This window comes from Schistocerca americana, chromosome X (genome assembly GCF_021461395.2).
Source record: "Schistocerca americana isolate TAMUIC-IGC-003095 chromosome X, iqSchAmer2.1, whole genome shotgun sequence".
In the NCBI taxonomy this organism is placed as follows: Eukaryota; Metazoa; Arthropoda; class Insecta; order Orthoptera; family Acrididae; genus Schistocerca; species Schistocerca americana.
Genome location: NC_060130.1, coordinates 243,440,468 through 243,454,985, shown reverse-complemented (window position 1 = coordinate 243,454,985; position 14,518 = coordinate 243,440,468). Strand labels below are relative to the sequence as shown.

Sequence of the window (14,518 nt, the reverse complement as noted above, 5' to 3'; positions counted from 1 at the left end):
CCATCATATCGGTGCCAGCACAAGAACTGACGCCACCGGGAGATGTGCCCATGCAGGAACCAGATGACCATCATATGTCGGAGCAACTCTACTCGCCTCCTTCTCCTACGGATGCGGACACATCTCCCATGTCTCCTGTTATAACAACCGGACTTGCCGCAACGGGTAGATTGGTGCACGGGGCACCAGCAGATTTGACCCCCATGGCTCCTGTCATCTCGATCCGTTATCATCGAGGACACTTCATTCCATACGGGAAGCCAACTCAAGACTTAACAGCCAGTCAAACAACACCTATGGACTTTAGCAATCTACAAGCCACCTCCATCAAGACCTGTGCAAAAAATTCAAAGGGGGGAAAAGTGTTGTGACTCGCCAATCTTTCAAAGTGCCGCCACACAGTTACGCGCGTCCTCTACATGCGGCGCTGTCTGCCAGCCATGCAGCAGCAGCGCCACCTAAGTGGCCAGCCAGCCAGCGGCCGCTAGACTTGGACTCAGTTATGATTTGACTGTTAAAGTGTACACACGTCTTACTCTGTTTGCTTGATCTGTGACTTTCATGTATTGCGTCTTCCTTGAAATGTATTTGTTCAACTTAAAGTTATTACAGGTGCTGCTCTAACACCAACAAATACAGGAATTTTTCGACGAGTGATCCCACTAAACTGTCACCTGCAAGCTTTGCCAACCTCCACTTCCCTTACCTATTGAGGTGCAGGCCATGCCTAGTGAAACCCAATCTACTGACAGATTCAACTGGCACCACTTACTCCTAGTTTTCTCAAAATCTTGAACATCTTGCTCCATTTTACACTGTCAAACAGTCTGTTGTGGTTGGCAGGAGAGCCAACACCGTGTTACTAGAGGAAGCCGAAAGGCACGCGATTTAGCTCACGCAGGCTGGCGTGAGGTCTGGAACAGGACAAGGAAATTAGAATTTAGAAAAAAACGGACGTAGCTGGTGGAATACTTAACTTTAATCCATTAATGGTGAATGTCGCTCTTGACGGTACATGATTCAGTATCAATAGTAACTGGTAATGGTGCCTTGCTAGGTCGTAGCAAATGACGTAGTTGAAGGCTATGCTAACTATCGTCTCGGCAAATGAGAGCGTATTTTGTCAGTGAACCATTGCTAGCAAAGTCGGTTGTACAACTGGGGCAAGTGCTAGGAAGTCTCTCTAGACCTGCCGTGTGGCGGCGCTCGGTCTGCAATCACTGATAGTGGCGACACGCGGGTCCGACGTATACTAACGGACCGCGGCCGATTTAAACGCTACCACCTAGCAAAAGTGGTGTCTGGCGGTGACACCACACAGTTTTTCTAGGCCGACAAATCGTATGAGTGTGTCTTGACTTTTCTTCAGAACGCAATGTCACAAACTGCTTGTCTGATGCCTTTACCTTTTCTAAAGTCAAAATGATTGTCATCTGACAGATCCTCCAGTTCTTTTCCAGTCTTGTGTATATTATCCTTATCAGCAGCTGGGATGCATGAGCTGTTAAGCTGACAGTGTGATAGTTCTCACACTGATCGGCCCTTGCTATCTTCAGGACTGTGTGGCTCAAATTATACTTTGCTTCAGCAAATGTTGACAGATTTTGTAACTACAAGCATGCGGTTTCCTTCCACAGACATTCCCTCACTTTACACAACCTCTCCGTTCAAACACTCCAATAGCTCTAACACAGTTATACAACAATTTTCATTCATCTTCAAAGAATGAGATTTCTTAATAACAAACATATAGATTTTAAATTAATTATCCTTTTCATAATTTCAGTTCCATCTTCCCACAACTTTTTCTCTACTATAGTTCATTTTATATCTCATCTGATATGCCTGAACATTATGACCACTGCCCATCATGATTTTGGATGCCACCTGGTGGCACTGTGGGCACGTGATGCAGTGACAAAAGTATGTAAGCAGAGCAGACACGGTTGAGGGATCACCCTAGTGAAGATACGGGCTACAAATGGGGAAATCCACTGAGTTAAGCAACTTTGACAAAGGCCAGATTATTATTGCACAGAGCCTCTGAACGAGTATCCAGAAAACGTGGTCGAATGTTCACGTCCTACTGTTGTGAGCATCTATGGAAAGAGGTAGGAGGACAGTGAAACTACAACTATGCACTAAATGGTTGGACGTCCACGGCTCTTCATAGAATGTGGGGTTTGGAGGTTTGTGTGTTCTGTAAAATAGGATAGATGGTGATCTGTGGCATCTCTGCCGAAAGGGCACAATGCTGGTGCACGCATAAGTGTTTCGGAGCACACTGTTCGTCGTACATTGTTGAACATGGAATTCCACAGCAACAACCACTATGTGTTCACATGTTGCTCTAACAACATTGTCAATTAAGATTGCAGTGGGCATGGGACCATCAGGATTAGACCGTTGATCAATGCAAATGTGTCAGCTCTTCAGGTGAATCACACTTTTGCTACACTAGGTCGACGGTCGTCTCCACAGACGACGTAATTGAAGTGAATGGCAGATTGAAACGTGCAGCATTCCACGGACGCAGGCTGGTGGAAGCAGTATTATGTTATGGGAGATTTTCCACTGCGCTTGTATGGGACCTGTGGTAGTAATTGAAGACATGGTGACATCTACGAACCACCTGCATCCCTTCATGCGTGATGTCTTCCCTGATCGCGATCTCTTCTCTCAGCGGTATAACTGCCCATGTCTTGGAGCCAGAACCATGCTACAGTGGTTTGAGGAGCATTATAATGAACCCACATTGACGTCTTGGGAACCAGATTCACCTGATATAAATACTATGGAACCCATCTGGGTCACTATAGGGCACGATCACCATGTACACAATCAGCAGCCCATTACTTATGCAAATTGCATGACCTGTGTGCAAACATCTAATGGCACATACTTCTATAAATGTGACCAACAAACTGTCAGATCTCTGATAAGCAGAATCAGTGATGTATTTTGTTCCAAAGATGGACAAACAAGCTATTAAGCAGGTGGTCATGAAGTTTTGATTCATCAGTGTATGTTTTATATCATTTTTACATTATTTTCTCGATATTTTCAGGTCTTTTGGTGATAATTTTCCACGTTTCTTAGATTATTAAAAACCAGGTCCTGTGGTTACAGGCCCTTTCTCATATTCATAAAATAAATGAGTTTTCACTCATGGCAAACGCTCCTACTGGCTCACCCCCACCCATGTTCAACATTCTGAACAAAAAATTATTTAATTCATATCAAATCAATATGCAGTTCCAAAAGTTTTAGGTTAAAACAGAAATAACTTCACAATATGAGGTACTCTCTCGCTCATGAAAGTTTGTGTGGTTTTTTTTTTTTTTTTTTTTTTCTTTTTACTTACTTGCTCTGCTGATAAATTTGTTGTCTGCGGATGTATAAGGATGCACCACCTTCTGACATATAACCATCACAAACATCAGGGATGTGGCATGACACTGCTCCTGACCTCATCATTTCCCCATCTGACATGTAACCTGAAAGTCAAGACAGACATTGAACAACTATCCATTATAATAAAAAGGCTGTACAGGAAGAAGTTAGGTGCCACTCTTTAGTTTTGGCCTGCAGTTTTCTCAGCATCATATGCCTCCTTTAACAGCCTGTGTAAGTGAAGCCTTTATCTGTCACCATTAGTGTGTTTCTTTTTGTAGTGTGTAACAGGGCTTCTCCCTTTTCCTGCCTGATCTCCTAGTCAGCACTGTTGTCTGAGATACCTACATCAAGTGAGCCGTTTACTTCATATTTCATACACAGCTATCTGGTGACATTTTCTCATATTTATGCTGTGCAGCTTTTCTTTCTCACTGTGACCATGACTAAAGTTAACAATATATTGTTTTTTCTTTCTTTCATCCCTCCCTCCCTCCCTACACACACACACACACACACACACACACACACACACACACACACACACACACACACACACACACTCTCTCTCTCTCTCTCTCTCTCTCTCTCTCTCTCTCTCTCTCTCTCTCTGAGTATACACAAAAGAACTGTCTCCATAACTGAACATCACATACACTTTTTATAATGTTATGAATGATACACTGAACCAGAATCAAACAACTGCACTGAAATTCATCCCAGATTTGTTAAGTGATCAGTATCTTTATCAGGACCTAGCTGTTTATTAAATAAAAATCCCAAATACTTAAATATCAGACTTTCAACAAAGTTTACTTCAATGCAAAAGTCTTTTCCTCAGTTCCAATGACCAAATGTATTCACAAATTTCCCTGTTATTTTCATAACGTGTTTAATATCTTGCATGTGTCATCTGCAGTGTCAGGTGTGGTTATCTACAGACATACATTACATGACTCTTTATTACATAGATGCCACAGACAGGAGTCTCCAGCACATACAAAAAAAGTCAAGAATGTATATTTTATTTAAGTGTAACACAATGAAATGACCTAACTTTATGAATAATTACAGGAACACAGTGCTTGTATTACATTATAAACTAAGAAATTAATTTTTAGAGTTTCTGTGAAGATTCTCTTTAATGAAGTAGTAGGAGTTGCCCCACAGAAATTCTTTAATTCAGTCTTAAATGCCACTAAATTACCCACAAGACATTTAATACAAATACAAATGTTTTATTCCACCGTTAAGCATATTTACATGCAATTGGTTTCGTCAGTGTTAACATAACAATAACAACAATAATAATAATATAAACTTCAACATGACAAATGTTATTAACTACCATATTGTCACAAAAGAAGCTGAGTAGCACCGTGGTGTAGTGAGTATGATACTAAACTGTGGTATGGGGAGGTCGTGAGTTCGAAACTCACCTGGACTGTACAATTTTGATTTCTATATTCGGTTCGAGTACATTCTAGAAGTATCCACAAATTTCAAGAAGCATTGTACTGGAATATTCTGTAGTGGTATATATACTGTATGTGTTCTGGCCGGAGGCAGTCCGCTCTGCACTCTTTTATGTTGAAGTGCTGAATAAACCTTCGTTAAGTGAAGTTAGAGTTCATCATTCATCTACTTACACCTTCTTGTACATGACATTATTCTGGTCGAGACGCTGGGTATTGGCACTTGTGATACCGCACATTATCGATGACACAGTGGCTCCTATCAGGCCACGACAGAGCCGCCGTTTACGTGGCGAGAAACCTGAGTTCGAGCCATATTCAACAGATTGCAATCTATCGGAGACAGAAGAAGAAGAAGAAGAAGAAGAAGAAGAGAACGTTACGATGACAGCAACTGCGTGCCACCACACGAGACATCCTTCCGGGTTCTCTGGTGACGATGGCTAAGATCCAAACAAGTGGCTGAAGGTATATCAGTTTATAGCCAAATTTAACAAATGAGATGATACCATGTGTTTGGCTAACGTATTTTTCTACTTGAAGGGCACTGCCAAGCAATGGTATGAGAACAACAAGGAGAAGTTCACAAGCTGGGAAGTATTCCATACGGAACTGTGCAAGTATTTCGGCGACGCACAACGACACAAGTGCAAGGCTGAATATAAATTAAAATGCAGGGCACAGTGTCCAGGAGAAACAACAGCACCCTACATTCAAGATGTCTTGGAGATGTGTAAAATAGTGGATCCTAGAATGAAGGAGGAAGATAAGGTGGCTCATCTCACGAAGGATGTTGGTGAGGACATGTATCAAGCCCTACTCCTGAAGCAGGTTTCGACAGCAGACAACTTCATAAAATGGTGCCAGTATATCGAGACAATGCGTCAAAAAAGAATTACACACAAGACGTTTGACTGGCTTCCAAACGTCGTATCAATGTCTGTGATGGAGGAAGAAACTGATTTCACAAGTGTTCTTCATCAGATAGTGAGAGAGGAAGTTCAGAAGGCACTTGGATTGCACGGTGAGCTAAAAACCGAGACACTTCAAGAGGTCATAAGGGAGGAAATGGAACAGACTTTGAACCTAATCTCTTGTCCTTCATTTCCCTTTAACACGGTAAAAAAGTCAAGACCCAGGTGAAGTTACGTTCCTACAACGCCACATGAGGAACCTGTTTGGGCACCAAGGAAGACTGACGCCTGGAGGACCCAGGATAACCAACCAGTATGTTTCCACTGCAGATGACTGGGACATGTGGTGCACTACTGTCGAGAAAGGTGGTGGATATTTGACGACGCCCATGCCAGGAGACAGCAGACTGATCTTAGCCGACACCAACTCCGGGACGATGAAGATGAACAGGAAGATGTGAGTGCAGGACAGCACAGGTCACCATTGCCGCAAGCTAGCCGCTGGAAAGGATGCTCCCCAACACGCCAATCAAGGTCTCCATTGCCGTTTAGAAGCTCCAGCCGATCACCTAGTCGCCGCAACCTGGAGAACTAAAGGGTGCGACCTCCCTTGGAGGTGACGCCGCTGAAGAGAAAAATCCTCCGCCGTTGATCACTACAACAATGATAGGAAATTACATTGATATCTTAATGGATGGCTGACCAGCCCAAGCTCTTGTGGACTCTGGAGCATCATATTCACTCATTTCGGAGAAGTTCCGTCACCAGTTGCAGAAAACCGTATTCGTCGACAGCAAAACACCTCTGCTGAAGATGGCTAATGGGAAATATGTAAAACCTACAGGAAAATGTGTCATTTGTGCACGTGTAAGTGGCCATACAAAGCCCTTAGAATTCATTATCTTACAAGAGTGTAGTCATGACCTCATTCTCAGATGGGACTTTTTGAAAGATTCTCAGGCAATTATAGATTGTGGTCACTCAAAGATTATGCTAGACGAGATGAGATACTGTGGACAGAAAGATACGCATCTGAGTGTGTGGAGACTGTGTGTGCTGGATAAAGTGATCCTTCCTGCAGTCAGCACTAGAAACGTAACTGCCATGTGTCATGCCATGCATCAAACTGTGGATCTTATAGTGGTGGTTGGTTGGTTGGTTGGTTTGGGGAAGGAGACCAGACAGCGTGGTCATCGGTCTCATCGGATTAGGGAAGGAAGTCGGCCGTGCCCTTTCAGAGGAACCATCCCAGCATTTGCCTGGAGTGATTTAGGGAAATCACGATCTTATAGTGGAATATAAGAGAGCATACCACTGAAGAATAACTTGGTCATCCCAGCCTCTGTAGACCCGTTTAGTTGGTGAACTGTAGATAGTTAACTGTCACCGAAAACCGCAGATACTTCCAAGATCCATGTGTGTAGCAAACACTGAGCCGTTAATTGCTGAACAGCTGAGCATCATAGAAACCTCCCATGCTGAGTATGTGGGCGGAATTAGCGCTACCACTACTAGACAAGATCTTCTAGCTCAACTATCACCAGATCTCACTAAGGAACAACAGAAGAAGCTACTTGCCATTCTTCAAGAGTTTTATGAATGCTTCAATCCACAGGTGAAGAGCAAATTAGACAAATCAATGGTGAAGCACCAGATTAGCACTGGAAACCATCAACCAATAAGCCAGAGAGCATACCGTGTGTCGGCAACAGAACATCGAATAATTCGCGACGAGGTAGAGAAAAATGACGAAGAATGACATCATTCAGCCTTCACTGAGCCCATGGTCATCACCAGTGGTTCTTGTCAGGAAGAAGGATGGCAGCTAGCACTTTTGAGTTGATTACAGGAAGCTTAATAAGATAACTAAAAAGGATGTTTACCCTCTTCCACGAATTGACGAAACACTATATTGTCTGAAGGGGGCTAAGTTTTTCTCAACCATGGACATGTACTCGGGATACTGGCAAATCGAAGTAGGTGAGGCTGATTGGGAGAAAACTGCATTGATCACCCCTGAGGGCCTGTTCATAGTTTAAGGTAATGCCGTCTGGTTTGTGTAGTGCACCAGCAACTTTTGAACACATGATGGATAATCTTCTAAGGCACCTGTAGTAGACGATGTGTCTTTGTTATTTAGATAACATTATAGTGTTCTCAGAAACATTTGATGAACACATAAAAAAACTGAGAGCCATTCTTAAGTGTCTCCAACAAGCCAGACTGAAACTTAATCCAAGAAAGTGTGTCTTTGGAGCAAAAGAAATCAAAATAATTGGACACCTTGTGTCAAACGAAGGGGTGCGGCCAGAACCAGAAAAGGTGAGAGCTATTATGGAATTTCCTATTCCTAAAAGTATTAGAGATCGTGTTCTTATTACCATTGTTTTATCAAAGACTTCTGTATCAAAGCCAGGTCACTCCAAGAGTTGTTAAGAGCCGATGATAAGTTTATCTGGGGTGGTACTCAACAAGATTCTTTCGATGTGCTGCGAAAAGCTCTGATGGCTGACCCTGTATCTGGTCTGTATGATGAGAGAGCACCTACAGAACTACACACAGATGCCAGTGGGTATGGGATGGGTGCTGTTCTGGTGCAAATTTTGGATGGAAAAGAGAAGGACACTTACAAAAGCCGAGAGAAACTACTCAACTACAGAAATAGAATGTCCTGCTGTGATCTGGGCCATGTGCAAATTTCAACAGTATCTCTTTCAAAGTTGTTACAGACCATCATTCACTTTTTTTGGTTGACAGGTCTTAAGGATCCAACAGGACGACTCGCCAGGTGGGCACTACGTCTTCAAGCATATGACATTGCCATAGTGTACAAAAGTGGAAGAAAACACCAAGATGCCGACTGTCTCTCAAGAAACCCTGTGCAAGACCATCAAGACTTTGTTGAAGATAGTGACTGTCCCCCTGCACGCCAAGATCTCTCTGCTGAGCAGGAGGAGGATGCCAAGATATCTCAAATTATGCTTGCCTTAAATCGGTCAGAGGATGTGAAAGGATAATTTAAGGTAGTTAATGGATTGCTTTGCAATACAAACTTTGATCCGTTTGGACAGAGGTGGCTACCAGTGATTCCTAAACACATGTGCTTAGATGTTCTACAGAAATTCCATGACACACATGAGGCCGGACTTTTAGGATTTATTAAGACATACAATAGAATCCACAAGAGATTTTTCTGGCAAGGTTTATTCGGGAGTGTCTGTCACTATGTGTCGCACTGTCGAGAGTGCCACAGGAGAAAGACAGTTCCTCAGAAACCACCTGGCCGACTCATACCAATTCCACCAGCCGAAACGCCTTTCCAGCATTTTTGGGATTGACCTCGTCAGATGATTTCCAACATCTGCTAGTGGCAATAGATGGATTATTGTTTACACTGATTATCTGACACGCTATGCCATTACAAAAGCCATGAAAACAGCTGAAGCATTCGAGGTAGCCAAATTCATTGTAGAAGACCTTGTATTACAACACGGTGCCCCAAGGTCATTAATTACGAATCGAGGGAAAGTTTCTCAATCAAATCGTGTGACAGGGATAAACCGTCGGTGCAACATTGGTCATCACATGATGACTGCCAACCATCCGCAAACTAACGGGCTTACTGAACACCTTAATAAGACCTTGGTCGACATGCTATCAATGCTTGTCAATGTTGAGCAGAGCAACTGGGATGAGGTGTTACCTTTCACGACGTTTGCCTACAACACCGCCAAACATAACACCACAGGATTTACACCATTTTTCCTGGTGCATGGGCATGAAGCGACTACGATGATGGACACTCTGTTTCCGTTACATCCTGATGATGACTCCATTGGCCAGGTGTTAACCAGAGCTGAGGAAGCTCAACAGTTAGCTCAACTCCGCATGCTGCAGGCTCAAGAAAATGATCGGTGAAGGTATGACGCAAGCCACCACCCTGATGTTTACCAGCCTGGTGACCTCGTCTGGATCTTCACTCCTGTTCAGAAGGTTGGTCTCTCTGAGAAGCTCCTCAGGCGCTACATTTGACTTTATAAGGTTGCAAGACAGTTGTCTGATGTTACTTATGAAGTTGAAGATTTCGACCCCGACACATGACGACGAATGATCAGAGATATGGTCCACGTCCTTTGAATGAAGCCCTATATGGATCCTGCAACCCAGGGTAAAGTCAAAGCTCCAGCGACCGCCAACAAGCAGAAAGGTGACAATGAGTGTAGCGACAAGAGAAGTTCTAAGAAGATCACCGCCAGGGCGAGTATCAGTCATCGGGAGTCAGAGTATGCAAGACTGATGACTCGTTCCCGGACTAGGAGGACGTAACACTGAGACGCTGTTCGCTTAAGGGGGGAGCAATGTCACAGAAGAAGCTGAGTAGCACCATGGTGTAGTGGGTATGATACTAAGCTGTGACATGGAGGGTCATGAGTTCAAAACTCACCTGGACTGTACAGATTTAATTTCTATATTCATTCGAGTACATTCTAGAAGTATCCACAAATTTCAAGAAGCATTGTACAGGAATGTTCTGTATATGCTCTGGCCAGAGGCAGTTCACTCCATGCTGTTGTATGTTGAAGTGCTGAATAAACCAGCATTAAGTGAAGTTAGCGTTTACCATTCATCTACTTACACCTTCTTCTGCGTGACAATATAATAATCCAAGATGGATACAATACATATTTGTGCAAATGTCGATAACAACAAGAAGTTTCCTAATAGATCAATTACAAGATAAATGAACTCCATAGTTCAGTGAATGACAAATAAGTAATCAAACAGATAATTAACAATAAGTACATGAAACAGTAATAACATATTTGCACAGTGTGGCATATGTATAGTTTGCAGTTAATTTATAGTTCATTCTCATAAGGAAACTGGGTCATTTGTCGCATACTCAAGGAACTCTTGAGCAGAGTAAATCACTTGACTTTTGATGCACCTGGAAAGACTAGTTTTAAATTTATTTACTGGCACTGTGTAGGCATTTTCAGGTAATTTGTTCTAACAGGTTGTGAATACATGTACATGCATGTGGCTTACTTCTTTCTGTGTTGGTGTTAAATCCTTGAAGTTCTTGGTCAGGTTGTTTTAGGTCCCAGCACTATGTTTTGCCCTTTTTTTGGGAAATATAAATACTGCTAACAACTATGACATTAATGAATATATGTCAATATAGCAAATATTTTTTTAAGAGATCTCTGCAGCATGCTTTTATAACACACTGCTACTGCACATAACCTTCCCTTTTTTTTAAAAAAAAAAAGAGGGGGAGAGCTTAGTAAACGCATATGCAAAGTAAAGTAATTTATTCATTCTTAAATCACCTGCAACACTAATAATGTGAGCTGAAAACACAGCTGAACTAAGGTGTTTTATAAATTCTAGTATGTGAGTTTACTGATAAGGAATGTAAACTATCTTTAATCTTAATTTGTATGTACTGACTTACGTCAAAAGTTAGTGATAATCCATTTATCTCCTTATATTTCAATGGATGCCATTCAGTAACAAGACTGGTAATATTTTTTAATCCTCCCTTGTATCACCAGCAAAAGGGACAAAATTTACATCTTATGATATGGAAGATCTTTTATGTATATCAGAACAAGAAAGGAAACATGATACATTTGGTTTCATTGCGTCTATTTCCCGGTGCCTATTGCTATGTGATCAACAGGGAACTGACACAAAATGCTTTCTATTATATGGAACGGGTAAAAACCATGAACCAGCTTGTCTTGTATTTTGCAATAGTTTAGGTTTTGCATGAGGATGTCACAACTCACAACATCAACAGGCTTACGTAAGTCACAAGACATTCCTCCTGTAATAATCTCTTATTTATTGTTACTAGTATATCATCTATTAAGATAAATATAACCTGTTCTGTTGACAGTCATTTTTTAAATCCAAACTGTTTGTTACTGAGGATTTTTTAAAACTATTTTTACATTCTATTTGAACTATTTTTACATTCTACTGTACATGATGTCAAAAGCCTTTGAAAATGCTAGCAATAATGAGGTGCATCAGTAATTCTTTACCATTCTTTTATCTAATTGTTTGTGATGTGGTTTGACCAATAGCGTATTTTAGACTCATTGGGATAATATCATTATGAAAAGATTCATTACACAATTAATTTGTGACATAACAAAACTTAGCAAAACATCATTTGTTATTATTATTATTATTACTGTCAAAAGCCTATTAGGACTATCCAAAGTACTTAAAGGTGGTCATTTGCCTTCCTTTGTGCCCATATTTCTTTCATTCTCTTCCTGTTGGATTCCTTTTTCTCTTCAGACAATGTTGTACCAGTCTTCTTCTTTGGTTCTTCCTTCTGGTCAATACGTCACTTGTGAATTTTGGAGCTGAAGATTTCATGAATTTGGACATCATCTGAAGCAATTCTTGCCAATTCAAATCAGTTTCAAACTTGCCAACCCACTTCATTGCATCATTTTGGATTGCTCCTTTGGTTAAAAAATTGAATATTTGTTTTGTAAGTCTGTCTTCATTCATTCTTTTAATGTGTCCATAGAATCTTACCCTGTACTTTCTAATGCCACTATGGATATTTGTGTGTCGTTTGATTCCTGATTGATTCCGAGGTGATATTATTCATCTACACATTTTGGGCCTATAATTTTTCTTAGGGTTTTGCATTCCTTTTTCTCAATGTTTTCATTGTCTATTTTCCTGTCCCATAATAAGTGTTCCTCATCAACAGAGGCATTCTCATTTGATTACTGTATTGTAATGTCTTCATTCAATATGCTTGGAAAGAATTTTATATTGCAGTTATTCTGTGTAAGCCAGCATCCAGTTTCCATCACTTGGCATCTAATTTCATTTGCTTTTGTTTTGATTCCATTTTCCTGAATGTTTTCACTGATATAATTAAATTGTGGAACTCATTTAATTTTGCCATATTTCATCTCCATGAATTTTGGTGCTTCTATGTTGCAGGTCATGAACTCTGTATTTTCAAATGATACCTGGAGATCAACTTTTTCTGCAGTTTCTCTCCTGAGTTCAGTTTGATTTTGGGCTGATGAAATGTCATGAATTAATATTGCTAAATTCTCTGCAAATGCTAGGTAATCTATAGATAACTTGCAACTGCCTGGAGTGGTTGGCGTTTCAATTTCGAGGATTGATTTCTGTTAGTGCTATTCCTGTATATCATTTTCTCAAGGACACAGTTGAAATGTAACAGAACAGCCCATATCTCCTTGTCTTACCTCCATTATGTTTTCAAAACGAACTGAGAGTTCCTCAATAAATTTAACCTTGGAGTTTGTAACTGTCAATGTCCGTTTTATGATTCCAAGTATTTGTAGCTCTAGACTTTGCTTTTTAAATGTTTAGCAGACTGATTCATGCTCACCTGAGTCATAGACTTTTTTTTAAACCACAAAATGTGCAGACTAAATTTTTGGTACAAATTCTCTGATTTCTAAAGATTAGCTTTAGGGTCAAGATTTGCTCTGGACACAAATGGTCTGGTATTCTCCAGTGTTTGGTACAAATTGTTTCTGTGCTCTATTCAGAAGACACAGAGATATAATTTTGTATGCAAATGATATTAATGAGATTCCCCTCCAATTATTTACATGTGTTGTATTTTTCTCCAGGAATTTGTTTTGTTGTCCAAATGTCTTGTATTTTGGTGATTTCTTTTATGGTGTCCGAGCCTGCTGACTTGAGGATTTCTGCTACGATTCCATCTTCCCCCAACGCTTAATTGTTTTTAGTCTTTTGATCTGTGTGGCTATTTCTTTTTCATCTGGTGATAAAGGAATTAGATTAGTGTTCTTAGGTTCTTGTGATGGGATCCATTGTGTTGGTTCTGGGCAGTTAAGCAGTTCTTTGGAATATTTGGCAAGTTACTTGCAGTTTTCTTGGTTGTTTAGGGCCAATTCTCCATGTTCTTTCTTGTAGCAGAGACTGTGGTTGATATCCTATGAGCTTAGTTTTGAAGTTCTTATTAAAATTTTGTATGTTGTTTCTTTCAAAGTATTTCTTGATTTTGAGCAGTTGACCCTTTCCAGACATCTTTTTGGTCTTTCTGACTGAATTAGCGCTCTCTCTCTCTCTCTCTCTCTCTCTCTCTCTCTCTCTCTCTCTCTCTCTCTCTCTCTCTCTCCATTGTCAGGAATTCCCTGTAGTTGTCTTCTGTCTTATCGCTGTTCCAGTTGTTTTATGCATCCCATCGAGACTGAATTGCATATTCACATTCCTTATTCCACCAAGGGCACTTTTTCTTTTTTTGCAGAGGAATTAGTGTTTGCGCTGTTTCGATCAATTTGTTTTTATGTTGTTGTCAATTGTTTGAGTGCTCTTTTTCTATGTCTTCCACGACAGACGGTTGGAGCCTGCTGGTATCAAATTTTGGGATTTGTGTTTTCTTTGTTGTAAACCTCTCACATTTTAAACATAGTTTTATTCTTGTCAGGCAGTGGTCTGGGTCTATGTTTGTTCCCTTTCTGACTTGGATTCTCTCTCAAAGTGACTGGCAAATGTGTTGCAGGACACTGTTGGCATCTTTGTGTCCCATCTTCTGAACAAGTGTCCAAAGTCAAGAATCCTGATTTCTTTGCGCCATATTTCTCTCCTTCATTCATTCAAGGAATTCATCAAATTCATAGCTGTTTCTTGATCTCCAAGTTACATGAATTTATGAACCAACTGGTTATCTCTTGATTCCATCCAGGAATGTCC

The 14,518-nt window shown here is 40.9% G+C and overlaps 1 protein-coding gene across 1 annotated transcript in view; it reads right to left on the bottom strand.

The window, feature by feature from the left end:
- Positions 1-14,518, bottom strand: part of LOC124554821 (protein sickie) — a 1,236,186-nt gene that overhangs the window by 211,339 nt on the left and 1,010,329 nt on the right. Inside the window, exon 12 of the mRNA XM_047128484.1 lies at positions 3,365-3,497. Coding sequence (XP_046984440.1) covers positions 3,365-3,497 — 133 coding nt within the window. The remainder of the gene's footprint in view (positions 1-3,364; positions 3,498-14,518) is intronic.